The 27,782-nt window shown below is 46.9% G+C and overlaps 1 protein-coding gene across 2 annotated transcripts; it reads left to right on the top strand.

Moving 5' to 3' along the window:
• Positions 1-27,407, top strand: GJC1 (gap junction protein gamma 1). Of its 2 annotated transcripts, none has more exons than XM_074561723.1 (5): positions 1-59; positions 2,697-2,882; positions 20,943-21,056; positions 22,812-22,884; positions 23,018-27,407. In XM_074561723.1, the coding sequence occupies exon 5, from the start codon at positions 23,037-23,039 to the stop codon at positions 24,216-24,218; it is 1,182 nt and encodes a 393-aa protein (XP_074417824.1). In that variant the 5' UTR covers positions 1-59; positions 2,697-2,882; positions 20,943-21,056; positions 22,812-22,884; positions 23,018-23,036; the 3' UTR covers positions 24,219-27,407. The 2 variants fall into 2 exon arrangements, with proteins under 2 accessions (XP_074417824.1, XP_074417823.1); XM_074561722.1 differs by having other exon boundaries at positions 12-59; positions 22,809-22,884.
• The last annotated feature ends 375 nt before the right edge of the window (positions 27,408-27,782 follow it).

Below are 27,782 nucleotides of genomic sequence, written 5' to 3' on the forward strand. Positions count from 1 at the left end.
CGGCGGGCCCGCCACGGCGGCCGCGACCATGATGAGCTGGAGCCGTGCGGGGCGGCGGCGTGAGTGGGGAGCGGGTGGCCGCGGGGCTCCCCTCAGAGCTCCCGCCTCCCCTCAGCCCCCCGCGGCCGCGGGGGGCTGAGGGGAGGCGGGAGCTCTGAGGGGAGCCGTGGGGGGCTGAGGGGAGCCGGGTGCTCTAGGGGAGCCATGGGCTCTGAGGGGATCGAGCCGTGAGAGGCTGAGGGGAGGCGGGATCCTGAGGGGAGCCATGGCCTCTGAGGGGAACCATGGGGTCCGAGGGGAGGCGGGATCCTGAGGGGAGCCATGGTCTCTGAGGGGAGCCGTGGCCTCTGAGGGGAACCGTGGGGTCCGAGGGGAGGCGGGATCCTGAGGGGAGCCGTGGCCTCTGAGGGGAGCCGTGGCCTCTGAGGGGAACCGTGAGGTCCGAGGGGAGGCGGGATCCTGAGGGGAGCCATGGCCTCTGAGGGGAACCATGGGGTCTGAGGGGAGGCGGGATCCTGAGGGGAACCGTGGCCTCTGAGGGGAGGCAGGAGAACTGAGGGGAGCCCTGGGGTCCGAGGGGAGCCACGGCGCCCGAGGGCACCGAGCCGCGGGTTATGAGGGGAGGCGGGATCTTGAAGGGAGCCATGTGCTCTGAAGGAAGCCGTGGGCTTTGAGGCGGGGGGGCGGGATCCTGAGGGGAGCCGTGGGCTCCGAGGGCACCGAGCCGCGGGAGAGCTGAGGGGAGCCACGGGCTGTGAGGGGAGGCGGGAGTCTGAGGCGAACCGCGGAGCCTGAGGGCACCAAGCCGGAGGGGCTCAGGGGACCGAGCCCTCGGGGGCTGAGGGGAACCATGGCGCTGAGGGGGGGGCATGGGCTCTGAGAGGAACCGCGGAGCTTGAGGGCTCTAAGCCGCCGGGGCTGAGGGGGAGCCATGGGCTTTGAGGGCGGGCAGGATGCTAAGGAGAGCCATTGGCTTTGAGGGGACCAAGCTGTGGGGGGCTGAGGGCCGCTATGGGCTCTGAGGGGAGCCGTGGGCTCCGAGGGGAGCGAGGGGCCCAGAGGAGCCGTTGCAAGGTGCTGGTCGCCCCTCCGGACCCCGGCGTCTGCCGTGGGCCAGGCGGGCCCGCACATCCCCCCGCCACTTGCCCACAGCCGGCACCGTCAGCTTTGTCCCCCCAGTCTCCAGAGGGCAGGGACACGACTGGGGTCGGGCTGTGGGGAGGTGGCTTTCGGGGACGGGCATTTTTAGCGCATTTTTCCCAAGTGAACCCTCATCGGGGCTTCCTGGCGTTAGAGAGGTGTGCTGGGTGCTGGTAGTTTGCAGCCTTCGAAGTGTTTTTACCACATTCAGTGGTAAATTTTCCTTTTTTTTTTTTTTTTCTGCTATGCTGGTCTTAGCTGCGAATAACAGGTATTTTTTTAACTTTAAGAGACACCAAGTTGCTCGTGAACTCTCCGCAGAGGCGGCTCAGCCATCCTCACTCCTCAGCCCAGCAGGACGGTGCTGGGCAGATCCCCGAGCGTTCAGTCCGCGGCAGCAGACGCTGTTGTAGCACCAACACGAGCTGAGAAATCAGCAGTTCCTCGCTCTCCTTGGCCAGAGAAACATTTCTAATGCCATTGATAGCCCAAGTTAACTCTGTCTCGAGCTAACTGGGGCTACAGCCGTGCTGTTTGACATTTCTCTGTGCTTGGTCTGAATGCTGAGCATGAGGAGATAAAAATCTACTGCCTGTATCGGGTAATGAAAGTTTTGGCCTCTGTCGGGCCTAACTTTCACCCATTGTTGTAAAATTTCACAAGAATGACATTTATACAGTTATTTTTAGTGGCTTTTTTTTAGCTAGTTCTCTTTTCTACTGGTAGGAATTAGTTCTGATTCTTCCTGGTCATTGTGACTTTGCTTCCCAGGGAAGTGCTAATTTTGTTTCACCGTCAAATTAATTACGAATAGGAGATAGTGCACAGAGATTTAATTAGGGCGTGGATGTACAGTATGGATTCTTGAGCAACAGTTGGTAACGCTGGGTCCAGCTTTTTCGTTGGGCGTGTAGTTAGTATTTAGAAATAAGAAGAACAAAAAAAACTTGCATTTGACAGACAATTGATTGTTCCATTATTATTTCCGTGTCTTCTGCCCACTGTAGGTCAAGGATAATTGGTAGAAAAAAAAAATCTGTCCCTTTCCGTTAGAAATCTGTTTCATGGTGATGTTCAGCAAACCAGCCATCAATCCAGTGACCAAACCCCACCCTTTCTCAGGTCATTTAAGAGGAGAAAACTGTTGTTTTGTGTCAAGACTCGTGATTAGGAAGATGAAGTGTTCCCTTCTCTGTATTTTTGATTCTTTCCAAGTGTATTCTAAAGTTGTGCTTTCCTGGGGGAACTAGTAACCTCCGTTCTATGAGGCGGGATATGTAAGAATTTTTAAAAGAAAGTGAATATACAAACACACAGGTAACTTAAGCCTCATTGTGCCTTTACTTATTCTCCCCCCATGACTGCCAAACAGCTGAAAGTCCTGTATTTCCAGCAATCCTAAAATTAACTCCAGCGTTTCTGCAGTTCTAAAAAGGCAGGGGGGGATGATGTTTGTTTTCCCTCTCGCGTCGCGCTGGTGACTGAAGCGTATCGGGAGGGCTTGGCGGTGGGTGGGGTGAACCGTTACATATTTTCTGTGTCTGACGAATGCGCAGGCTGCTCGGCGTCCGTCCTTCTCCTCTCTCTGGTCAGCGGCAAAGGCTCCTAACGAGTAGACGGTCGTGACGATTGAAGCCGGGGTAGAGTATTTTGACTGCAGGGATTTCCCATGCGACGGTGCAGCTGGGGATCCTGGATGGCCGGGGGCTCCTGACCATGTCTGCGGCCGAGGAGGACGGGAGGTAAGGGGGTGAGGGGCTCGCAGCTGGAGCTCAGGTGAGCCGGGGCTGATGGGGTGCTGACAGCACGTGGCTGCGGCTCTGGGTCGGTTGTAGTGAGCGGGGGTCTCTGCCCTGCGAGTATTTCTGTGGCTCCTTGTAAGAAAACAATCCCTTCTCAGCGTCTTTCTCAAAAAACAGTAACTTGACTGACACTTCTGAATTGAAATGGCAAAGGATGGGGCAAAACAGAACCGGGAGCAGATTTTAGTAGGCTTTGACACACGTGTTTGAAGGTTTGTGTTTCAGATCAAAGTGAAATTTGCTTTACAAGACCACCATGTTGAAAAAGCATTCAGCTGCTATTTCTTGTGGCTACTTGCGTTCGTCACCCAGCTTCTCTCATCCTTGTAATGGCTTTTAGAACTGGCTTTGTCGAGTTTCAGATCAGTTTAAATTGTGAAAAGTTACTAAAAAAAAATCTTAATGACGGGCTGTACTCTTACCAATGTGACTACCTTTAGTACTTTTAACACTAAAGTCGTGAGTTTGTATTATCACCGGAACAGTGGCCTGTTGAATTATTGCTAATAGACAACATTTTACTTTAAAAAAACTTAAGTGTTTTCTTAATTGATGCAGCAACATCAAGTTTTTTTGGGTTTTTTAAAGTAGCTCACAGGTTTGAATGACTATAAATGAGGAATTGTCATGAAATACCTATTTTCTAGATGGGTTCCACATGTGCCCATTCTTAGCCCTTCATTAGTGGCTATTTTTGCCTGTTACTTCGAAGCAAGCATCCAGGTCATCACAGGTAACTTGCAAGTGATGCAAATACCAGTAAATAACTGAAAAATTGGGGCCACAGACTGAGAGCATGGCAGCTTGCTTTGAACAATCTAGAGAAGAGCCTGGAAAGGTTGGAAAACATGCCGACAGTGAGGACTTCCAGCGGTCCTGTCCGTCCCTTAAAAAAGGCAAGGTTAAAAGAAAACTCATTAAGAAAATGGTTTATGAGTGTGTTTGAGGGGACAAAGGTGTAGGAAGGCAGTGATCAGATGCTATGCAAGTTTAGACCAATTTTAAGAATTTAGCAAAGGCTTTAGTACGTACTGAAGGGTTTTAATTGTGGCCACGGTTTTTCTAAAGAATTGTGGGAATTGTGTTGCATAGGTGAAACTTTATCTTATTAAAAGGTCTTTTCTGGCTTTATATGGTTTTATAGCTAACAAGGGCAAGATTGAAGAGCAAAATTCTTATAAGCTGTGAAATCTAATCGCTGATGGAGAGTTTGTGATGAATTTTAATCTGCAGACTTGTTGACTTACTAGTTGCTTGACTGCCAGCAACTTTTGTGAATCCAAAAAAGCCCCAAACTCTCCTAAAACATCACTTTTTGCCAAGCAGAGCATGAGATCTGTGCAGTTGTAGTTCTGCCACCATAGGTAGGTGTAGCTCAGCCACGTGGGACCAACAAAGCAACCTGGTACGTTACAGACTGGGTTACTCTTGGTTACTTACTGGTTACTCCTGTGCTTCCAGTATGTGTGTTGGGGGCGCTGGAGCCAGCAGGCGCTCGCAGTGTGACTGATGCTTCTTTTATGACCAAGCTGCAATGCTGGCCGGTGAGGACTTGTTATATCGTAGTGAGCTTTCAACCGAGAGCTGCTGAAACACAGAATGGAACGTGCGAGACGGGAACGGAGGAGCCCAGGCAGACCATGCTCATCAGGTTGAGTTTTGGTGATTTGCCAGCGTTCCCCTTGTCGTCATTTGTACCTGTGAGGGGCTGCAGGGCTGAGAAAAAAAGTTAGGGAATGAGTCTGTAGCCTCACTATTAGCATTGAGCTGGGAAAAGGGAGGCAATTTGTGGCTCTTTCCTAACACTACCTCAGATTTTCACCATTGCTGTTTTTAAACATTGGCAACACAAGGTGAATTGCAGCAGGTACCAATTTTATGCCTTAGCCTTATTGCTCAGCCAGGATTCCCTGGATAGCGGCACAAACTCAGACAGCGGGTAATGATTGTTAAACAGTTGGAGTAAAATCCTGGGCAGATAATGGACCCCTTTGTTGTCTGGCCGCTCTGTGGTCCGAGAGGATGGGCGCTGCTGCCTCATTAGGAGGAAGGTGATCCTTTCATCCCACTCCATTTCCAGCTTTTGTTTTTCGTGCTGCCACTCAACAAAATGTTTTATGGAGTTTGTGCTCCAGATTTATTTATTTTAGTCTGCTTAATAGGAAGCAAATTATTCCAGTGAAAAAAGTTCCATTAATGTTCCCTGCTTCTTATACTTGCTCTGCTTTAATGCAGCTGACCTGTATGGAGACACACGATCCCTCTGAGCATCCCTGCCCAGCACATGGGAAGATTCACTGAATCACAGATGTGCCTCCAAAAACGGGTCCCTGGACCTCAGCCTGGTCAGCCCCTCGAGGGCGGCTGCGCTGCCGCCTCTGTGCGGGGAAACAATCCCCTTTGCCCTGTTTTGTGAATGAATATTTTCTTGCAGAACCCCGCGTCATTATCAGCCTTTCCAGCTGGTCTTTGCGCTTCCCATGAGCAGTGGGAGTGGAATTCCACTGTCCTGCACTCGTGCCATGTAATAAGGTGCTATGCTTTCTTTTGACTGGAGTTGTGGTTGTTAATGGTCAAATTCGATTAAATCACATTTCACTTGCTGTGTTCGGTGTTGCTCAATGTCTAAATTCTGCCTCTGAAAAAAACTCCATACTTAAAAAATGTAAATTATCTATTCATTGGGCATTCTTCGTCACAGTTTTGGAAGGTGGTTTGCTTTCTGTTAAAAGCCACAAAGATGAATTTATCTTCAGAATGCTCCTTGGAGAGGAAGAAGGCAATGTTAGATTCCTGACCTCCTCATACCATAAATATGAATCGTTATCACTGTTCGGGTAGTGACGCACTGTTCTCCCCCAGTTGTGAACTGTCTGGAAGATCTGGTTGGGATTTTTAAAAACTCGGCTCTTTTTTTTGTGTAAAACAAACATTTAAGGTGAAAGTTCCCTGATGTGCTGTGAGCTAAATTGACAAGCAGCAGTGTATGGCTGGGCAGTTAGGATGTTACGGGATATTTTCTGGTGAAGGAAATACTGAGAATGGTAAATATGGTAGCAGACGCAGATAACTTAGTTTCGTACCTCGGTATTGGCTAGTAATTCCTCAATAATTACATTTCAGAGTAGAACCCAGGGCTTTAAGTAATAACAGAAGTTACAGGGTTTTCTGACTCTATAAATAAAAAGCTATTTTTGGAAAAAACGAATAGTGTATTTATGGACAAAACTGTATTAAGGGAAATGTGATGGAAAAATTGAGTCAGATGAGCTGATGTATGAGGCATTTCCCTGTGGAGTCATTGGGCTGCAAAATGTTTTATATGCCTAAACTTGAACAGATGCTTCAACATACACACACACACGCGTGCATACAATCCCCCCCTAGTTTAATATTAGCAGTTCTGTTCATACCACTGTGATTAATTCACGAACCAGCCTGTTTTAGTCTCTTTTCCGGGGGCTAATGGGTATTTCCAGATCATCCAGGTACTTAAGACCATGCCTAACTGTAAATATGCAAGCAGCCCATTTATTAGCAGGATTTCTTTCAAGCTTGACATTAGACACGTGCTGAAATGACTCACTGACCTGGGATTTACATTTTTACACGGGAGCGAAGGATTTCTCCCTATTACCTTGCTTAGATGAAAATCGTTGGAGTCAGCCAGCTTTTTTGCCTAAATAAGGACATGATACCAGCTTTCGGCTCTTACAGATATTAGTTCCACCTTTTTAGTTACAAATTTGTCAGAAAAGAATTCTGAGTATGTGTGCCTGACCTCGTTTAAGATACCGTTGAAGTAGGAAAAGAAGGCATACATATGGATGGCCCGCACATTGTGCCTGCCGTTCTTTTTAGTATGAATGTCACATTCAGTGGTGCTGGAGAGGTGGCCGACAATTGCATTTTAGTATTTTTCCTTTGAACACTCGTTGCGGTGTTCCGCCCAGCTGTTAATCCGCTTTCCTGGGGTTGGATTATTTGCCTGGTAGGTAGTTGTGCACAGTGCTTCCTCTCTTCTACAAATCCCCAAAGCCCTCCCCAAAAACACAGCCAGTGTTTCCACTTTGCTTTTCTGATTGAGCTGAACTGGTGAAGGAATGTGGAAAAATGACTTCTGGGTCTAAACCTGGCTCTAGGTGTGGTGCGTCTTGGGAATACACGGCTCTTGGGATGAGCGATGGTACTTGTAGCATCGGAGGGTATCGACTCCTGCTGGCGGTGACACCCCAGCGTCGGGCAGTTGTGAGTGGTGCAGCCGTGCCAGACATGGGTATAACAAGTCGTCATCTGTAAAGTTCTGTATCTCTCTTCGTGCTTAAAATAGTAGAGAGCCTGGAAGGGTGGTGTGTTTCTTGTGTGTAGATGGTTTCAATGCTACCTTGAGAGTGAGTTTCTGACTCCTTGTTAACTCCTGGGAGTCTGGCTCTGGTGCGGATTCAGGGGCACAGCACAAGTGATGCTGCGTAATTTGGGGGCGGGCAGGCAAGGGGCTGGGTGGTAGGTTGTGCATATGGGGGTTAATACATTTCTAAATTATTTAAAAATAATTGAGGTTCTTCACGTGTGTATCTTGCAGGTGTGCTATCTTGTGTGCGGCATCTCCAGATTTTACTAAAAATCTCCTGATTTTCACGAGAAACACTTTTTTAGTTGAGAATTGACTAAGTTTTAATTTAAGCAGACATTCATTTACAGAAGTTGCTTAGCTGACATTCAAATATGAAGTTAAACTAATTTTGAAAGGAGAATTTTCATAGTGGAAACTGTGATTCCTGGGATAGTAAAAAAATAAAATAAAATCGAAGCATTTGGGAGGAAGTACACGGGGATCTTCCATATAGCCATATGGAAATGACCTTCTCTATTCCCTGGTTCATGTGAACTCTTTGCTCCTTCGGGACTGTTTACTTGAAATGTTCACCTCTGTGGCAGTACCCAGCTTGATTTGTATTCCTCAGCCTGCTCTTGCTCTCTTTGCAGTCTGTGGCAAAACCTTATTGATCTGGGTGGCTGCAAAATCCTGTCCCCTGGAGGACTGTGCTGGAGAGATATTGACAGAAATAAATCAGTGCTGCCCTTCAAGTGTGTGCCAATTGTGTGAGATTTGTCCGACAAGTAAATACTGAATACCAATCGCCTGTAACTTATCAATGATTAATAACCTGAGGTACCAATTTTTTTTCCTTTTAGCTGATTCATTAACACGCTGTTCCCACAGCCTCCTGGGGAGACACTCGCTCCTGGCTCCTTCAGAACAGCTGCACTGGATCAGACTGAACGTCCGCCTGGTCCGGAGTCCTGTTTCTGACACTGGCCCAAGTGGATGTGACGGGGAAAGCACAGGAGAAGCGTGTCTGAAACCCCTCTCAGCATTTTGACTGCTTTCTGTCTCAAGACTTACCCATTGTGTTGAAGCATTCTCTTTTTTTTTTTTTTCAGTTTTTAAGGGGCTTTCCTTCTCTGGGCTATTCCAGATTTTACAGCTTCCTACCCTCTTCCCCCTCAGCCTTCTCATTTTTTCACTGTTCCTTCTCCAGCCAGTCCATACCTCTTCTCTGAAGCTGTTTCTCCTCTTCTCCTTTTCCATGAGGGGGATGGTGAGAGTGACCAAAGCCGTATGCCGTGGCCGGGATGTGGGTGAACCACAGGCGCTCACGGTGACACAGCAATGTCCGCTTTTCATGTGCTTGTCCTTCTCTAGCACTGGTAAAATGCTGTTGGCTTCCTGGACCGCGCTGAGCGGTGCCGGAGCTTTGGTGGAGCGGCCTGTCAGCCCCAGGATCTCCTGCTTGCAGAGGCCATCTCAGGGCATGTCTTTTTTTAGTGTGAAACTGAGATCTATTTTTTTATTCAGTGTTTGCTTCACTTTATATGGACTCTGACATTTTATTACCAACTTACTTAGAGCCATAAGGTCCTTCTGCCATTCTCCGTGGTTGCTTATCTTCCTTGCCTTGCTTATTACCATCAGGATCCATGGTCACACCCCACACTCCTCGCTGTTGTGTTTTACTCAAACAGTGTCCTTGGTCCAGCACGGCTCCCAGCCTCTCTCCCTGTGAAACTCCACTGGGACCTCCCTCCTGTGCAGGAAATGACTGTTTACTCCTACTCTTTGTTTTCTTTCACCCAGTTGTTTGTCCACGGAGGGACAGTCCCTTTTCTGGTTTGGCCTTTTGGTGTCCCTGCAAGAAGCCTTTGATGAGAGAGACTCGCAAATCTTAAAAATCCAGGTAGTCTGGCGCCTTTTGTGAGGCTGGAAGTCCCTTTACAGAAGCCACACTGACTTTCCCCCTGATGTATCATGTTTATACAGATATATCAGTTGTCCACTGGTTCTGGTCTGTATAATATTGTCTAATTAGTCTTGTACGAGCGTTGGGTTTTGAGGCCTGCAGGTTACCAGGATTTTCTTCGCCACCCTTATCTTGCAGAGCTGGCATGACACTTACCTCCATGTACCAAGGCAAATTTAAGGAAGGCTGTGACCAGGTTGGCTGTTCCAGCTCTGAGCTCTGTTAACCTCAGGTGAATGCCGCCCAGTCCTCCCAGCCCGATACTCTTCCTTTTGGCTGTTTATAGCCTCCTCTCCCATCACTTCAGCATGAGCCAGTTTCCCAGAGAGTCCCCGGAGGAATGGGGCTGGCGAGTGGCTGGCTCTGTCTCTAGTTCTGTGAGTAGGTGTGTAAAGAAGTCACTTAATTTTTCCTGTGTGGCATTGTCATCTCTTTTAGTAGCATTAAGAAATGAACCTGTTTCTGGTGGTGGCTTTCTGCAGGGAGGCTCCCTCAGCTTGCCCCTGGGTATCTGAAGTGGTAACAAAGTGATGGGGGAGGAACTATTTTATTCATAGGATAGATGGCGGCAGTGTGGCCAGCAGTGTGAGAGAGGCGGTTCTGCCCCTCTGCTCCACTCTGGGGAGACCCCCCTGCAGTGCTGCCTCCAGCTGTGGGGCCTTGGCACAAGACAGACATGGACCTGTTAGAGCGAGTCCAGAGGAGGCCACAGAAATGGTCAGAGGGCTGGAACAGCTCCACTATGGAGAGAGGCTGAGAGAGCTGGGAGATGTCCAGCCTGGAGAAGAGGCTCTGGGGAGACCTTATCGCAGCCTTTCAATACTTAAGGGGACTTACAAGAGAGAATTTTTTTTACTGGCGCATGTAGTGACAGGACAAGGGGCAATGGTTTTAAACTGACAGAGCGCAGGTTTAGATGAGATATTAGGAAGAAATTAGTGACTGCCAGGGTGGTGAGCCCCTGGCCCAGGTTGCCCAGAGAAGCTGTGGCTGCCCCATCCCTGGAGGGGTTCAAGGCCAGGTTGGATGGGGCTTGGAGCCACCTGGGCTGGTGGGAGGTGTCCCTGCCCAGGGCAGGGGGTGGGACTAGATGGCCTTTAAAGGTCCCTTCCAACCCAAACCACCCTGTGATTCTGTGAACGTGGCAGAGTAGGTATGGGTTGCCTTAGGGAGAGAATCCACCAAATAATCAGTGGTTTCTTATTAGGAATTAACCTTGCTTGCAGCCAATCCCCCTTTGCTTTCAGTGAACGAGGAGATATGATAAGGCAGATACTTAGTATCCTTTGTATAAAGAATATTTTTACAAGCAGGCCTACTCACCTCTCTGTTAGAAAATGGTTGGGCCCCTTGTGCGTAGCAGGGATTTAACCCTTCAGAGAACCGCTAGAGCGATAGCTGGTGTAGCTGGTGATAGATCTTTGAATACGTGCTAGGTGGAATGATAAGGCTGTGTTCGCATTCATCACTAAAGCGATCCAGTGTGTGAATTTTTTTTGTCACTGCTTCCTATTTTCCTGTGAATGTTTTATTCTGGTAATGCAGATGGGAAATTACTCGTATCCAATCTTGCAGCGTGGCCTTAGCCAGGCTTGGGAGTGAACTGGGTTGTCCAAAGACTGCAGAGGCCACAAGGAGATTCTCTTTTTGATGTAGGTTCTGTTGTTACATGCTCTTATTATTTTCTTTCAGTTATAAGAAAAGTAAGCTTTTTTACAGTCTTTAGTATTCTAGATACTTTTCTAAGTAAGATCTTCTAAGGCCAGACCACTGACCTGGCCAGTGCTCTATAATCCTGTTTACACTGACACATGCTTTGTGTTGAGAGAGCGAGTTGTGATTTCTCCGTGGTATTGCTAAACGGTGGTGATATGCTGTCTCCTGGTTGGAGGTTGAAGAGAACATGTACAGAACAAGCACGAAGTTCACTCAGTGATTAACAAGGTTGTATCAAGATGTGACCCCCCTCCTAAAATCTTGCAAGCTTGAAATAAACTGGGGGAAGCTTGGCACTGTTGCGTTGCCCACAATTGTGTCCGCAGTGTCTCAATGTGCTTTTCTCCATCTCCGGCAGGATCAAAAAGCAGTACATAGCATAGCCTCATCCCATTTGCACTCTCATGTCAAGTCAAATGCCGAACTTGAGCAGTTTCCATGCATTTGGGAGGCTAATCTGCCTTAAAATTGCTGCTAATTTTCATAATCTCTGTTGATAAGCAGTCTGATAAAGTACATGGCCGTGTAAAGCAGTCAAGTGGCAAAAAGTGACCTGCCTGCTACTTTGTGCTTGGTGAAGTGCGCCTTTCTCTGTGGCATGAGGCATGGTGGGAAAAGGACTTCTAGCTTCCTCTCAAAAAGTAGAAGTTATTTGCGGCTATTCTCAGAAAGAAAAAAAAACCCAGTTGATATGCATGTTCTCCCAGCTGATGTGGTGGAGTGTAGGGAGTTCAATCAGCGAGTGCTTCAGGTCCCTTCCCAAGGGGGTCTAGAAAAGTATTCAAGTCTTTGAGAAAACCACAATTTTTGTTTTCTTATTTCACTATAGGAACTATTTTTTTTTTCAACAAATAATTTACATAGTGAATTTATGTGCATATTTATATTCTAAATTTTATCTTTGGCAAAATAAAGCTGTTAAGACTCCTGCTGAACTCAAGCTGGAGTAAAATCTTAATGCCAGTACAGCAGTCTGCTCTGATTTACTGCGCTTCTTTTCTCAAAACAAATTGTACTTAAACCCGATTTACTGAAACAAAACTCTTCATTTATTTCTGCAGTTTAGTACACTTGAGAGAAGCTGAAGCAGCAGGCCAGCATTTGGCAGGAGAGCGAGCGAGCTTGCCTGGTGAGCTTGTGTGTTTGCTGCTCTCTTCTTGTAGCAGACCCCTTGTTCTACGCAGGGCGCTCTGGAAGGAGCATCCGTGCAGCGTGCAGCCGTGCCTGCACTGGGCACCACGTCACTGTAGAGACTGGTTTTGATGGTCTGGTGAGGCATTGTCATTCTGTTCTTGGCTGTAGGTGTTCCCAACACCATCCCCATAGATTGTTGTGGCGTACAGGTAGCTGACAGTGAGAAGATGGCCTTCTGGTGTGGCTGGCAACCATCCTGAGCTTAGTGCTCCCCACCTAAGGAGACGTACGGTTGTGTAAGGTCACAAGAGTCTGCAAAGCTTTCTGGGCCTCCGTAGCTCAGTGGGCAGAAAGTCCTGACCAGGTTTAGCAGAGCTCTTCCAAGTGCTGGATGTCTTGTAAAGCAGTTGGTGGTGAGGGTTTGTAGCGTTCACTGCAATGGCCTTGTCTGCCTGCTGAACATCCTTCTGTGTAAAGATTAGTCACAAAGCTGCAGTTGAAGAAAACGTGGGATGAGTTTGGTACCATTGTAGGGTGAGGCAGCATCTCATGCCTCATCAGATGACAGAGCTGGGAAAGAAAAATCATCTTTATTTTAATTTGGGTCACAGTGAAACAACTGCCATCCTTAGATGTTACAGAATGGGTGACTGGGGACGTTGTGGCAGACTGTGTATGTGGTATCTATTTTACTTACGAGCCATTCATACTAGTTTTTGAGGCTTATCTATGAAGCAAACGCTATCGTAGTTTCTTTTGACTGTCATAATATGGTGGTGGATGAATTAGGTGTTCATCCCCATTCGATTGTACCCAGCTCAGCCAAGTGAGAGCCTTTTGACGTACAGGAGCCGACAGAATTGCTCTCTTTTGGCTTCTCTCTCCTTTCCCGAAATGGCCGTGAGAGTGATATTTGGGTCAGCTGCCTCGAGAGTGTCATTTTCTTTTGACACTCATCCCTCTGAGCATATAGGAGGAGCCCGATGGGGAAATGCTGTGGTGCTGTTGGCTGCAGTGGAATCAGGAGTAGTTAAAGGGGTGTTGTGGTTATTCGAATCGCTAATCACGTCAAGACAGAGAAATCTCTCTGATGCCTGACTGAAACGGTATGCGAGTGAAGATGCCCTTCCCCAGACCTCGCTGCGAGAGAGATGGAGGCACCCAGGTAAGTGCTGAATGCTCTGGCCCATGCAAAGGCTGTTGCTCTCCAGCAGTATGTGTCCCTTGGTGCCTTTGCTGTGGCTGTAACACACAACGGTACTTGTGTGTTCCTCAATTTGGACCAGAGACTGTTTTGGTCTGTCTGGGAAAATACAATTTTTCCTTCTTTTCTTGCTCCTCTTCTGGGTCTCGATGCAGAAGTGTCCGTCCTTAGGTCTGAAGTGTCAGGTAGGCAATGGTGCTCCTGTTTCCTTTGGGTGCACAAGCTGTTCTGCTTTGCCAGGGCTCTGCTCTTCCCCCCGCCCCGGCTGCAGCCCTGCGTGACAGTGCTGGGCCTGCCCACACAGGTCTGTTGCGGAGTTTGAAGCGGGACGCCATCCTGCAGTTCCTTCCCTCAGCTGTTCACAAGCCAGCCAGCGCATCTTGAAATGAGCTGAATCTGTGGGATTTGTTGGTAGGTGTGTGCAGTAATCGCAGCCCCGCTGTCTGTCGCGCTCTGTCACTTTGGAGTCGTGTTGGTCACTTGGTACCTGCCTTTTGTCGTCATCCCTACTGCGTTTTTTCCATCTTTATTCTGCCGTTGCCAGTATTTGTTAAAGTAACTGCTGAGAACACATGTGCAATAGTGAGCAGTACAATTTTTTTAATATTTTAATAATGTATTGTGTTTATATCGTGTCGATGCTAGTGGAATTGCACAGGGCATGTTGGGGGTGACTGCACAGCAGCAGCCCCTGCTTTTTTGGGCAGTCATCGTGCAGTGTGAATGGGAAGGATCTTAGGTCGCAGTATCACTTGCCAGTGTATTTCAAGTCCCTGTAACTTGTCCCCCCTCGTTCTTAGAGTAAAAATTTCTTTGCAGCTGTTGTCCCAGACTGTCCTCAGTGGTACTTGGGGAATGGTGATGGGCACAGATTGAAACACAGGAAATTCCCCTTAAACATAAGAAAAGCTTTTTTTTTCCCGTGAGCGTGGTCGGCTGTAGGAACAGGTTGCCCAGAGAGCTTGTGGAGTCTCCATCCTCCTCCGGTATTTAAAACCTGTCTGGACCTGGACCTGCCAACCTGCTCTAGAGATAGCTTTGGGAGGTAGAACATGGTAGTTTAAGCTGCCGGTTGGTGGAATATTATACATTTCTTAGGGTAACACATATGGGTACAAGGGTAGCTAGAGGTTAAGCATGTTCGAAATATAAATAAGTGACTAAAGTAAATGGGTGGTTCTGTCGCTTACAAAGAAGCTGTCGCAGCATCGGACTTGGGCATTTGATGTGTTTGATCTCTGAATATTTTGGCAAGCGGTAATGCTTTGTGCGTCTGAACCAGGGTTTAGTAGCCCTGAGCTGGGGAGCGTGTGGTATCTTACCAAATGGGTATCTAGTTTGGGAGCAGCTTCTAGAAAGAAGTTCTTGGTGTTTGGGAGATGAGTACTGTATATATATATATGATCATCTTGTGGAAAAGCCTGCAGGATCCGCGTGGTGTGGAAGAAAGGGAACTGACAGCTCACAGGCGGGAGTGTTTTGTGGACCTGAATCCGTATTGAGACCACTGCTCGTGCAGTCTCATGGTCATTTCTGTTGGTAGGAACAGTCTTTCTTGAGGGTATCATCCTGATCTTATGATTTTAAGGGTATGAATACCATTCCCTGGCCACGTTGTCTGCAGATAGCCTGGGCTGGCAATCCAAGAGCTCAGGTTTTGGTTTAAACACTTGGCTTTGATCTCAGAACTGCAGTCTTGAGTGTTTTCTCTAGTATAACTTGAGCTTCAGATTCAAACTCTTCGGAAAAAAAGAAAAAATATTGCCCTTTCACCTACCCTGTAATTTTTCGTTTTCAACATCCAACTAAATTACGCAGGGAAAGAGTTTTGCTGTACGTTACCAGCTCCTACGTAGCGAGGAACAAGCGCAGCAGCGCTGAGGCCAAAAGCGGGGCAGAACTTGGGTCGGTAAGTCGTGCTGGAGCTGCCAACGCTGTATGAGGCCAGTTTGTATAGGAGCTACTCAAAACCACGTGGGCTTGGTAGGGTTAAGCTATATCATAGAGAAATGTTTTGAAGTGTGTGTTACTAGAAAAGGAGATGGGTGAGATGAGAGAGGGAATGCTCTGGGGAGCTCGGGCAGAGTTAACTCCCGGGTTGTTTCTGAGCTCCAGTGTTAGCAGCTCTTCACTGGTGGGGTTATTCCTAATCCCCAAGCTGTGCGAAGGGAGAGTTGCTCACTTTGCAAGCTTCAGTCCCGGTACTGTGCTGGTATGACCAAGGTTTGGTGCAATGCTGTGTGGGTTTGACTGTGGTTTATTGCCCTGACGATCAAGTGTTTCATTGCAAAGACTGTCAAAGAGCACATCGCATCTCGCCGTGTGATCTGCTGACCGCTTTGTTTTCTCCGTTATTACATTTCACATCACCAGAGTGCAGGCATCGTCTGGGGCTTGCTTCTGTTTCTTGATAAGTCTGTAGGACAGATCTGATGAGCAGCTTGCTCAGGTTTGCTAAGCATCTGACGACTCTGTCCCAAGTTGCTACAGAAATGCCAAATTTGGGAGCTTGCTGTACCAGTCTCGGAGCTGGTACACCTCAGAAGGGACACTGAAAAGGGAAGCAGGCTGACATAGACCCCAAAACAGCTCTCAAAAAATTTCATGAGATAACAGAGACTCCACAGCCCAGCCTCCATTTTTGATGAAGCCTATTGTCACTGCAGGCATCTGCTCTCAGATCAACCTCGTCATGTCCTCATGCTGCAGCACAGGGTGCACGGGCTGCCCCGATGGACACTGCTCTTCCAAAGTCAGGATCTCACGTGCTTTGGGGTGTCTGCCCTGGAAATGCTGCTTTCAGGAGGACTGTGGTTGCTGTAGGTGAAGTAAATGCTAGTTTTGGCCAGCACGAAACACGTAGCGATTTCATTTGAATTGTGTCACTGCGGGGGAGTGTTGCTAAAATTGTCACTGGCTTTCCATGTTAGCATTACCTAGAGGGCACGCTGAGGCTACTGGAGGTTCGCGTCTTATCTGTGAATTCCGGTTTATCTTTAAGCTGAATGCTCGGGTGGGTATGTGTATGTTGATTTTCAAAAAGATACATATTTGACATCTTTATTTTTTTGACAGCACAAGAATCTTATTGTATCTCTACCTCTTACCCGTATTTTAGTGTTCTATTTATATCCTGCATAGGATCTGCGGTCTCATAATTCAACGAGGGGTTTTTTAGACTGGAGGGGATTGGTCTGGGGATCAGCAGAACCTTGTTAACATGCCTGGGATTTGAAGGCACCATTCAGAAATTGTTTCCAAATTGACATTGACGCTGTGGTGTTTTCAAAACCATTTTCTGCTTTTTGCCACATGAGACTTGCCAGATGATGAAGAATTTACTTGAAAAAGCGCTGTGTTGTCCAGAAAGTTCCGGCCTTTTCACTCCCAAATATTCTATAATATAGATTAAAAAATAACACTCTGTAGAGTTGTTTTCTTATTCTTTTTCAGCTGCACAGTGCTGTAAACACTCCTGAAAAACATAGGAATGAAGTTGGTGGTGATTGAACCCACTTCCTTTGCGAATGATGGAAGGGTGATAGCAATGAATTCTCTTGTCCCAGGAGGATCCCTGCATCCTTCCCCTCACATTGCTTAGGAGGATGGATGCTGGAATTGTCGGGAAGGCAGGTGGCGTCGGCATAATGCTCAACAGGATAACAGGATTTGTGGTGTGCTGGTACCTTGCCGGGACTGGGTCTGGCCACAACTTTCTCCTTTCTTGGAACGGTAAAGTCTTACTCATTTTTCAGGTTTTTTAAAAAAAAAAAAAAAAAAAAAAAGGAACCCCTGTGGTTCCTCAAAAATAATTATAAATCATGCAATTTCTTACATTTAAATGTAAATGAGATTATTCATTCATCCTAATTCAAATCCTGTTTTAATTAGCCTGTGGACCCAATTTTGCTTTCATGCAGCATGAAACCTCTTTTGATTATCAACAGAATTGCCATGCATTTATTCTTGAATTATTTTTCTGCTCAGCACACGTTTTTTTAAACTGCTTAAAAACAAAGCAAAACAAATAAATCATTAATAAATTAATCAAATTTCGTTAGCATGACATGGGAGGACATATTTTAAGGGAAAAAAAGTCTTCCTGTAAATATATTCCCCTTGATTACTGCCTTTTGGCAACAAAATCTTTCTCCTACATAGGCTGGTTAAGACAAACCTTGTCTGAGGAGGTGCTGATGAACTACTGAAATTCAGAGAGACCTGAGAGCTTCAGCTCCCTGTTCCGCTCTGGAACATGGCCATGAGCAGGGACACCCCCAACCAGAGCAGGTTCTCCAAGCCCCATCCAACCTGGCCTTGAACCCCTCCAGGGGTGGGGCAGCCACAGCTTCTCTGGGCAACCTGGGCCAGGGGCTCACCCCCCTCATGATAAAATCTGTCTTCCTAATGTCCAGTCCAAACCTGCCCTCTGTCAGTTTAAAACCGGTGCCCCTTGTCCTGTCACTACAGGCCTTGGTAATAAGTCACCATTTTTCTTATAAGCCCCGTTTAAGTGCTGAAAGGCTGCAATAAGGTCTCCCCGGAGCCTTCTCTTCCCCAGGCTGAACCCCCCCAGCTCTCTCAGCCTGTCCTCCCAGCAGAGGGGCACCAGCCCTCCCAGCATCTCCGGGGCCTCCTCTGGCCTCGCTCCAACAGGTCCATCCATGTCTGTTTTATGCTGAGGACTCCAGAGAACCCCCTCCCTGGCCCCGCTGGCCACGCTGCTTTTGATGCAGCCCAGGGTTTGGTTGGCTTTCTGGGCTGCCAGCGCACATTGCCAGCTCACGTCCAGTTCTTCAACCTCCAGCATCTCCAAGTCCTCTGCAGGTCCCCATCCACCCACCTCCCAGTCTGTGCCGGTGTTGGGGATCACCCCAACCCAGGAGCAGGACCTTGCAGTTGGCCTTGTTGAACTTCATGAGTTTCATATGGGCCCACTCCTCCGGCCTCTCAGGATCCCTCTAGATGGCATCCTTTCCCTCCAGTGAGGGGCTGCACCCCTCAGCTTGGTGTCGTCCACAAACTTGCTGAGGGCACACTCAGTCCCACTGTCTGTAGCTGATGGAATGATGTGAAATGAGTCCTGGTGTTGTACATTCTGCAGACATTTGGGATTTGACAGCCTGGAGTGAGGCTGTTCCTAAAACTTGGCTGTTGGAAACCACATCGCCTTCCAGGTGCCGTGCATCTCAGGGGTCTGAGGCATTGCTGGGAGCATTTCACCAGAGTATCTGCACTTCCAGCTGCCTCTGTTCTTCCTGTCCCACTGACCCTCCCTGCCACACTTCAACTGTCTCATCCGAAGGCAGGATTTTAAGGTTGCTACAGTAAACTGCTCCTCCGAGGTGCGGTTCTTCCCTCCCTGACTGGCGAGAGGCCATCACAGTTAGATGCGAAAGCTGAAATGAGATTAAATTAATCCCATGTTTAAATTCACATTCAGACTCGCATAAGGGCTGGAGAGGGGAAGCTGCATACTTGAGGCTGTTCACTGTCTGTATGTGAACAATAGCTGTGTTAAAATAACTCCAGAGATTTCCTGCAGCGAATCTCTTAACCTGAAGCTGATGTCTTTTTTTCCCGTGTACCTGCTCCAAATTCTTCTTTATTCTTTCTGGATGTCAGTGCCTGCAAAACTTTTAATTCGCAGGAGCCAGCTTGCTGTCAGAGATAAGCGTCATGTTATTTGCATCGTATCTCCTGCCGGCTCTCAGGAGCCTCCTCCGCTGCAAGTGCTGGAATGAACTTATGACAAATACAAGGAATGAAAGTCTCTCTCAAATGCGCTTTCTGGCATGACTTAAACTAGCTGAAATTGCTGACATTTTGCCTTTTTGAGATGTGTGTCAGTGTCCATAGACTTTTGTTTCAAACAATGGAAAATTATTGCGTTAAATGTTGCCAGAACAACAAACCCGGGAGACACTAAGTGTACGTTAGGTGAAGGTTACTGCAATATATCTGGGTCCTGCCAGTACATGTGTTGGAAAGGCAGAAACATGCATCCTCTAACCTTGGCTGATCTCCTGAAACTGAAGAATACCACCGTTTCAAATGCCATACTTCTGCCTGGAACTTTTTGCTTTCGTATTATGTTTAATTTGGGTGGGCTGAACATTTCCAGCGAGAGCAAGATTTAATGATAGGTCATTTCGCTTCAATCAAGATGTTTGTTTCCTTAAAGACAAAGCAGTTCTTTGCCTGCTGGTGGATTCTCCCATATTTGTGTCACTAGCTCTGCTCTGGACTAAAACTAAATTTAGAATAAGTGACGCGCTTGTTGAAGAAAATCAGAGCTCTTCAGCAACTTCACATCTCCCTAGCCAGGACTCTCTAATTGACAGAAGTCTTGGTTATTAAGCACACATCTGATAACGCCTTCTTCCGTGTCTGAAGGCTGTGGGTAACCTAAATGTACACGTCTGTGCGGTCAGTGTCTATACGTAGGTTTGTCACGCTGTTCATTTATATAACCGGTGGAATCCAGGACGTGAATCCCATCTTTCTCCTGAAGCAAGCTCTGAAGCCGGCCAGATGCCTTGTGCCCTCCAGTGGCTGTCTCCCGCTCTCAGTGGGCACTGGACCATGGCCGGGGATGCCGAGGGCTGATCCACCCGCGTCTTCGTCTTTATGGCTGGCAAGATGCGATACGAGCGAACCACAGATGTGAGGCCAGCAGGTAGAAAACACACCGTGAAGAGGGCTGATAAATACATCAAAAGAATTTATTAGAAGTTGAGGCAGCAGCTGGTCTGAAAGTAAAGATCTGGTGTCACCTCTCTTAGTGAAACCAGCACCAATTTCAAACTCCTTTGTTGTTAACCACTCGTAAATAAACATTGACTGTATCTGAGAATTTAAAGGCTAGGTCCTGCTTTTACTCCAGATTTACACTGGCAACAGTATTTAATTAATTTCAAATTTACTTCGTAGTTTACTTTTAGAAAAGAGTTTGGCCCTAATGCTTTCAGTGAGTAAAAACTAACCCCTTCTTAAACTCATTTGGGTTTTGTCTCATTTTTAATTGACAAATCACATGTCCGTTAGCAACCTGTGTGTCCCATTACACCTCTGTGCTTGGTGGCTAGATTGGCGGTGCAGCTTGGTGTGAGTGTGGGTGTTGCGGCTCTTGTCTCGATAATCCCCAGTTCTGGATGTGGGGTTCACTTGCCTTTTCTGTTCAGGGTATTGGGGACTCTTCAGTACTCTGCACAGTACCCCCAGACTCGCTCCAACACCCGTTTTGACTCCTAATCGGAGTGAGTCCGTGGGAAATACCGAATGTACGGGTATCTGAAGCTCTATCTGTCGTCTCGCTAATGCAGAGTGAGGGCTGCAGAGCTGTTCTTGGGTGCCGTTCTGAAAGGGGGGTTCAGAGGGTGAAGCCACCTGCTGCAGTAAGGTGCTGCACTGGGACTGGAACCCTCTGGTCTTTTTTCCTGTTAAAAAGGTAGTTTCAGCCAATTCTGCCTACGTCATAATGGTAGCATGGTTGCGTAGAAAGAAGGTCTTGGATTGTAAGCCTTGGACTGATTGCATGCTCAATTGACAGCTGCTAGATTAAATGATTCACCGGTAATCCTTCATTTTCTTCCCATGTTTCCCAGCTAAACAAATTGAACTCTTTAAATCTCTCACTTTTAGGCATCTTCCCCGTTCTTCAGCTGGTTTCGAGACTAATAAATTCCCTCTCTGATGTTTAAGCAACTCCTGAAGGATGCAGACACAGGCATTGAGTGCTGTCTTGCTAACGAGGAGGTAAGATCCCCCTCCTTACTCCTGGTTGCATGTGACACGGGCAAGGATTGCACTGGTGAGCTCTGCTGTATCACTGGCTCTCGTTGAGATGCTCAGCCTTTAGGACCCGGGGTCCCTTCCCTGGTAACTGATGTCCAGAGTAACTGCCCTCCCCTTTAAAAAAAGCACTGCTGTTCTTTTTCTTAGCTGCATGTCTTTGCATTAAGCCTGGTTAAAGCGGTGGGTTTGTTTCAGTGGACTCAGCCTCTCGAGCAGTCTGTGTTTTTCTGCATCACTGCTACCTCTCATCTTTATTTGTCGGCCTGCAAACTTCTCTGCCATTTGCAGATTTTGTCAGCAGCCATTTTCTGGTCGAATCCGGGGAAAACACAGCCTCGCTGCCAGGCCTGTTCCCGATCTTTGCAGAACTTGCTGTAATTACACACAATTGCTCTCGGTTCTAATGTGGGAATCATTTGTCAAGATCTTTGTTACTTTTAATCCACTTAATGTGGGCTTTTTTAATACTCTCTTGCACTATTTTTTTCTCACACTGTCATAAAGTAATAAATCAAATGTCCTACACAGCCCATCCGCATTGTGTCTGTGCTGTTGCCTTTTCAATGAAACATTGAATTTCAGCAGAAGGGGATTACATTTATATCCTTTAATTCTGTATTGATTGCATCCCCTCAAATTTCATTATTTTGCCTGTGAGCAGCTCCGTAGTTGTGTGTAAGAAGTTCAATAGTTGCAAATACTAGTTTTCTTCCAATCTCCTGGAACTTCTCCAGGTTAAGAATAAATCACTTTTAAGACCGGAGTGCCAGAGCCTTGTCCAAGTGTGGTTTTAGGGTCTTTGACCAAATATTGTTGTGATGCAAAAATTTCTGTTAATGTTTGAAAAACTGATGTTTGACATCGTCGGAGGACTGAAAGATGTCTTATTCCCTGTGCTGTAACAATGTCAAACAGTTCTTCCCGTGCTCAGTATTTTGCCAGTTTTATTTCTTAGAGCTCCAGCTGGGCCTGTAATGTCGCTAGGTTGCGTTCTTTTTAATACCTCACGGTGTTGCCAGCTGTGAGTTTCCACTGATGGGGTTTTTTACTGTTAGGATTGCAAATTTATATTGATTTCTATCTCGTATCTCTTCTAAAAGTTTTGACAGATAACTTTTTTAAACTAGGTTTTCCCTTTACTTTTCCCCCACAAAAACACTACAAAATACATACTACAGTCTTTTCTGGCCCCGGAAGGGAGATTTTTGGCCTCCCTAAGGAACTGAACCCAAATCCATTCCTTAGGTCAAACCCTGTCTCTAGGCTTGACATGCAGGGTCACACTGCTCAGGCCACTCGGGTTGCCCAGCCTTTAAATCAAAGATAACAGCAGTTGACTCCTCCTCGGTTTGGGCTGGGTGATTCATTTCTGCCTGAAGACAGCTGGCCTTGCCCCGTGGAGAGGGCCGTTTCTCTCCGTGGGCTGTGGTCGAGGCCGAGATGGCCAGCTCAGGCTCTAGCAGGGCCTGGCCGCCTTCGTGCAGTTCAGATAAATCTCACTCTCAATGGTGGGACGTAGCCAAGAGTGCCATAAAATTTCACGGGAGCTTAGCTTTCGATCCACTGTGTTTTGGAGACTTCAGCCTCGACTGTAAATGTTTTTATTAACATTTGAAATACGGAGCAGCCACGTCTTTCTCTTCTGCTGGGGAGTAGCTTTGGGAGCACGTTTTGTTTGTGAAATGGCAGTTAACTGCTGCTTTGTTTTTGTAGCAGACTTCTCAAAAGCCTGCGGAGGAGACGTAGGATCTTCAAGCAAATTCTGGCAGCTGGAGTTTCCCGATAACAGGTGATGCTACGGACGTGGTTGTGTGTCGGTTGTAAAATTCTGGAGTCTTCTGACTCTCTTGGTTGAACGTTTGTAACGTTGAGGCTCAAGCTGTTAAACTCATAAATATTTGGGGGTTTTGTTTGTTTTTTAGATAAAATTATTTGACCACCATGAGTTGGAGTTTTCTGACCCGTCTGTTAGAGGAGATCCACAATCACTCAACCTTTGTTGGCAAAATCTGGCTGACAGTGTTGATTGTGTTTCGGATTGTTCTAACTGCTGTGGGAGGAGAGTCCATTTATTACGATGAACAAAGCAAGTTTGTGTGCAACACGGAGCAGCCCGGCTGCGAGAATGTGTGTTACGATGCTTTCGCTCCTCTTTCGCATGTGAGGTTTTGGGTCTTTCAGATCATTCTTGTTGCCACTCCATCTGTGATGTATTTAGGCTATGCAATTCATAAAATCGCCCGGATGGTGGAACACAGCGAAGCCGACAGAAGAATCAGAAGCAAAAGTTTTTCCATGCGCTGGAAACAACACCGTGGCTTAGAGGAAACTGAGGAGGACCACGAGGAAGACCCTATGATGTACCCAGAAATAGAGCTGGAGAGCGAACGGGAGAATAAAGAGCAGCAGGCCCCTGCCAAAGCCAAGCATGATGGCAGGCGGCGAATCCGGGAGGATGGACTCATGAAAATTTATGTCCTGCAGCTTCTGGCGAGGACTACGTTTGAAATCGGCTTTCTCGTGGGTCAGTATTTTTTGTACGGCTTTGAGGTCAGCCCCATATTTGTGTGCAGCAGGAAGCCGTGCCCGCACAAAATAGATTGTTTCATTTCCAGGCCAACCGAAAAGACCATTTTCCTGCTAATAATGTACGGGGTGAGCTGCATGTGTTTACTTTTGAATGTCTGGGAGATGATCCATTTGGGATTTGGCACAATCCGGGACACGTTGAACAACAAGAGAAAAGAGCTGGAGGACTCCGGTACCTATAACTACCCCTTTACTTGGAATACGCCATCTGCTCCTCCTGGCTATAACATCGCCGTCAAGCCAGAGCAAATGCAATATACCGAACTGTCCAACGCCAAAATGGCCTACAAACAGAACAAAGCCAATATAGCTCAGGAACAGCAGTATGGAAGCAATGAAGAAAACATTCCTGCCGACCTGGAAAATCTGCAGAGGGAAATTAAAGTGGCTCAGGAGCGCCTGGACCTCGCGATCCAGGCTTACAACAACCAAAACAACCCCGGCAGTTCCAGAGAGAAGAAATCCAAAGCAGGCTCCAACAAAAGCAGTGCCAGTAGCAAGTCGGGAGATGGGAAGAACTCTGTCTGGATTTAATGTTGGCTGAGTTTATATATTGTGTTTTTTCTCCTAGTTCATCATAACCAGCAACCCCTTGAATAATGGCTTCCATTAAGTAAATATTTGACTCTGCTTATTTTCAGGGATACCGTTGGCTAGTGATTCAACCTCTCAGAAAGGGTTTATACGCATATTCTAGGATTATAGAACTTTATTCTTCTGTCTTCCAAGTCAGGAGACAAATAGCTATATTTAAATCATTCTCATTGAACGGTTTATGCTGTATGTACAGTATTATAGTACATTTATTATGCACAATTTTTTGTATTTGTACACTGGATCTCTGATGTTGTAGTTTTTTATATAAACGAGGAGAAAGCAATGGGTAGCTGTTAGCATTTTGCTAGTTTTATTACCGTGGTCTGCAGTTTCGTTGTCGTTCTTGTTTTAAACGTAAAACTTTCTATGCTGCCTTTCAAAAGTGCCTTGATGGTGCAGACAGCACCGAGGAGTCTCCGGTTACCCAGGCAGCCCACAGGTGCCGCTCACTGAGCAGCAGAGCAGTGAAAGCTTGGAAAACATCTGTTAATGGTGCTCTTGACTCTGTCTTTTACAAAAATGATGTGCTACTGACGAAATGGAAGGGTCATACTATAGCTGTGACATGCTACAGGGTTTTTTTTTCCCCATGGAAAATTACTTCCAGGAGAAAGGGACGTGTGTGAGTGCGCTTGTCTTCAAAGAGGGCCAGCCGTAACGCAGAGGGGGCTCGGACCCCCCTGCAAGCTTCATGCAACAGGAGGGAGGAGAGACTGCAAACTCTTGCAAAACATCCCCCCCCCCCCCAGAAGCAAACAGAAATTACTGGATTCAGTAATTCCACATATTTATGTGCTCTCTATGGAAGTGGATGTTTTTGAGGTCTGTTGTTACATAACGCCCCGCTCCCCAAGGGCATTAAGTTGTTACGATACCTTTTGGAGAAGATTTATGTCTTTTCCAAAGTAATCTGGGTAGATGGAGGCATGGTAATTTCGTTTCTCCGTGCATTACACTCGAGGAATAACCTTCCTCTCCCCTCAGCCAGGACACACGAGCTGTCTGTAAGAGTTTTTACAAAGCCCTTTCCGAATATCAATGGTATTGCCTTATTCCAGACCCCTCTTCCTTCCATTATGTCTGCGGAATTTAGTTCAGCCAGAGCAATATGTATAATTTAGATTTCTGCTTGAGAGACCAGTCAGATTTGGCATTCTGTGGTTTTGGCATTAAACTTGAATTTATAATTAGAAAAAGGAGAATGCGGTATTTACTGCCTTTGGCAGTGTCTTTTTGGCAAGGATGCACATTAACGTTTGAGGGATGCTGGTAAATGTGTATGCTTTTTGCTACTATTTATAATGTATTCAGGACCTTGCTCCACTCTTTTTTTTTTTTTTGTTAGGTTTTCATGCTTTTTAATATATTTTTGGGGCCTGTTTCAAGCGGGACTGTTCTGTTTCGAGGCTACCTCAGTCCTTAGTGCCCTCGTTACAGCTTGGTGAGGAGCAGGATGGAGAAGCGAGGCTCCGTGGAGGACACAGGTAAACCCTGCTCCATTCCTGTCCCCCAGAACATCGAAGCGTAGGCTTTACGTTAAATTTAAACTAAAGGGATATGAGCACACGCTTGCAATTATCCTCTACCCAAGCACTTGCTGAAAATAGGTATTTTGCTGAATTGTTTTCAGTCTGATTTCGCTCCGGGACACCAGGTAGTCCAGGCGTGGATCCCAGCTGTCTCTCAGCTCTGCTTTCGAGTGGCGTAAGCATGCCCAGAGCTGACACAACCCTCTGCGCGAGGTCAGGCGGGAGCTTCTCCGCTTCTCCAGCAGAGATATTTAGAAACAAACTTGGTTTTTGGCTTTTGTTTAGCGGTAACTCCTGGCCGCTGCTCCGGGAAAGGAGCAACCTCTGAATTTTATGCAGAAAAGTTTCAGGGTGATGTCTTTAAGTAAGTATAAGAAGTAAGTGACAGAGTAAGTACGTAGCAGTTTTTAAAAACTCGAGGGGACGCGTGGGCAGGGACAGCTCGCCGGTGAGCTGGGACACGCCGTGTGGGGTGAGAGGGAGGTTATTAATAGCGCTCCTCTAACGAAACAGCAGTCTGAAGAGGCACACGCTGCCTGAAGATGGGCAGAGAGAGAGGCTTTGCCAGCAGAAAGCTGGGAGTGTGATGGAGAAGTTGAGTGGAAAACATGTTGTCTGAAAGTACTAGGGAGAGACATTTGGAGCCTGGAGATAAACGGGATGCGTGGCTATAATCCACTCATTATCCCGCTCTGGGCTGGGTTGGGTTTTTCAGCTTCCCAAAAGGGTGGCGTTGCTCTTCACCCTTTGCGGCGGCTTCGCAACAGCCTTTCACCAGCCGAATGGCGAGAAGTGAAAATCCTTTCCCCTCGCTGCTCTCTGCGCAGTCTGCAGCGATTTCTTATTCATGGCTTGAAATAAAACCGGTTTTCATGACAGCTGCTTCGCCCCTCGTTTGTATTAGCCCTTTCCCAATTAACGATCTAAACTGTTACCCCCTTAAAGCTTCCGTCTCAGGTCAGTCCCGTGAGCTTTTGTCCGCACCGGTAAATGCTGCCCTTAGCGAGCAGAGTGTATAGAATATTCCAATCCCGGCACCCAGTTCATCCCGAAAATGCAAAGTAATGGAGCTGTTTCTATTACTATTTGTTTGTTTTGATTTTAATTGTGTATAAAGTGCACATTTTCTTTGAAACTGAGTGTTTGTTAATAGTAGGGGATGTCTGTTAAAGCTCTTAAATGTTCCTGTCTGTGACTGTATTCAGTTTCAAAGTATCGGGCTTGATTTTGCCTTTTGAAGAAATGATACATGCATTACTTTAAAATGCTCTTGTGCTTTGGCTTAATGTAGGCCATTCCGAAATAAACGTTCCGAAGAGACTTTTGGACAAAAAATGCTGAACGTAACTTGGGTTTGTCTTGTCATTCTCTGGTTTTGGATGCAGTTTGGGGGGAAAAAAAAATAATAAAAAAAAATTATTAAATCCATTGGATTACTCCAGTCTGAGTGAGATGGCAGCTTTTTTCCAGCAATAGAATAGCTCGGAATATGTGAGCGAGGGAAAGGCATATTTTCATGGTTTGTCTTAGCGCCGCAACTTGGAATTTTGATATATTTGACCTTGTTGAGCGTAATAAAGAGTTGGTTAGAAACTGACTGTGCCCTTCTGCGTGCCAGTTGCTCTTCAGTGACAAGAACAATCGCATTAAAAAAAGAAAAACCTACAAACTTCCGAAGTCAGACCTTGAGAAGGGCACCACTTATGAAAACATGAAAAATCTGCATTTATGCATATGAATGAGCATGCTGATACTGTCCAGTGAACTGTGCAGCATTAGCTGGCCTAATTTAGCTGCGATTTTCGAAGGAACATACGGGAGCTGGCTGCCCAGCTCCTGTTAAAAATTGCAGCTGAATGCCCGTCTGTTTTGCCGTCACAAAAGATGGCTTTTGTGAGTGTCCCATGCTGTCCCCGCGCCGCGAGTTTGGCCTCGGATGGGGAGTCTGTCTGAGGAGGCATTCGGGGGTTTG

The sequence above is a fragment of the Larus michahellis genome, chromosome 18, assembly GCF_964199755.1.
Source record: "Larus michahellis chromosome 18, bLarMic1.1, whole genome shotgun sequence".
Lineage (NCBI taxonomy): Eukaryota > Metazoa > Chordata > Aves > Charadriiformes > Laridae > Larus > Larus michahellis.

What these genes read in the sequence shown, in the direction of transcription:
- GJC1 (XM_074561723.1), top strand. Translation starts at nt 23,037, where the DNA reads ATGAGTTGGAGTTTTCTGACCCGTCTGTTAGAGGAGATCCACAATCAC.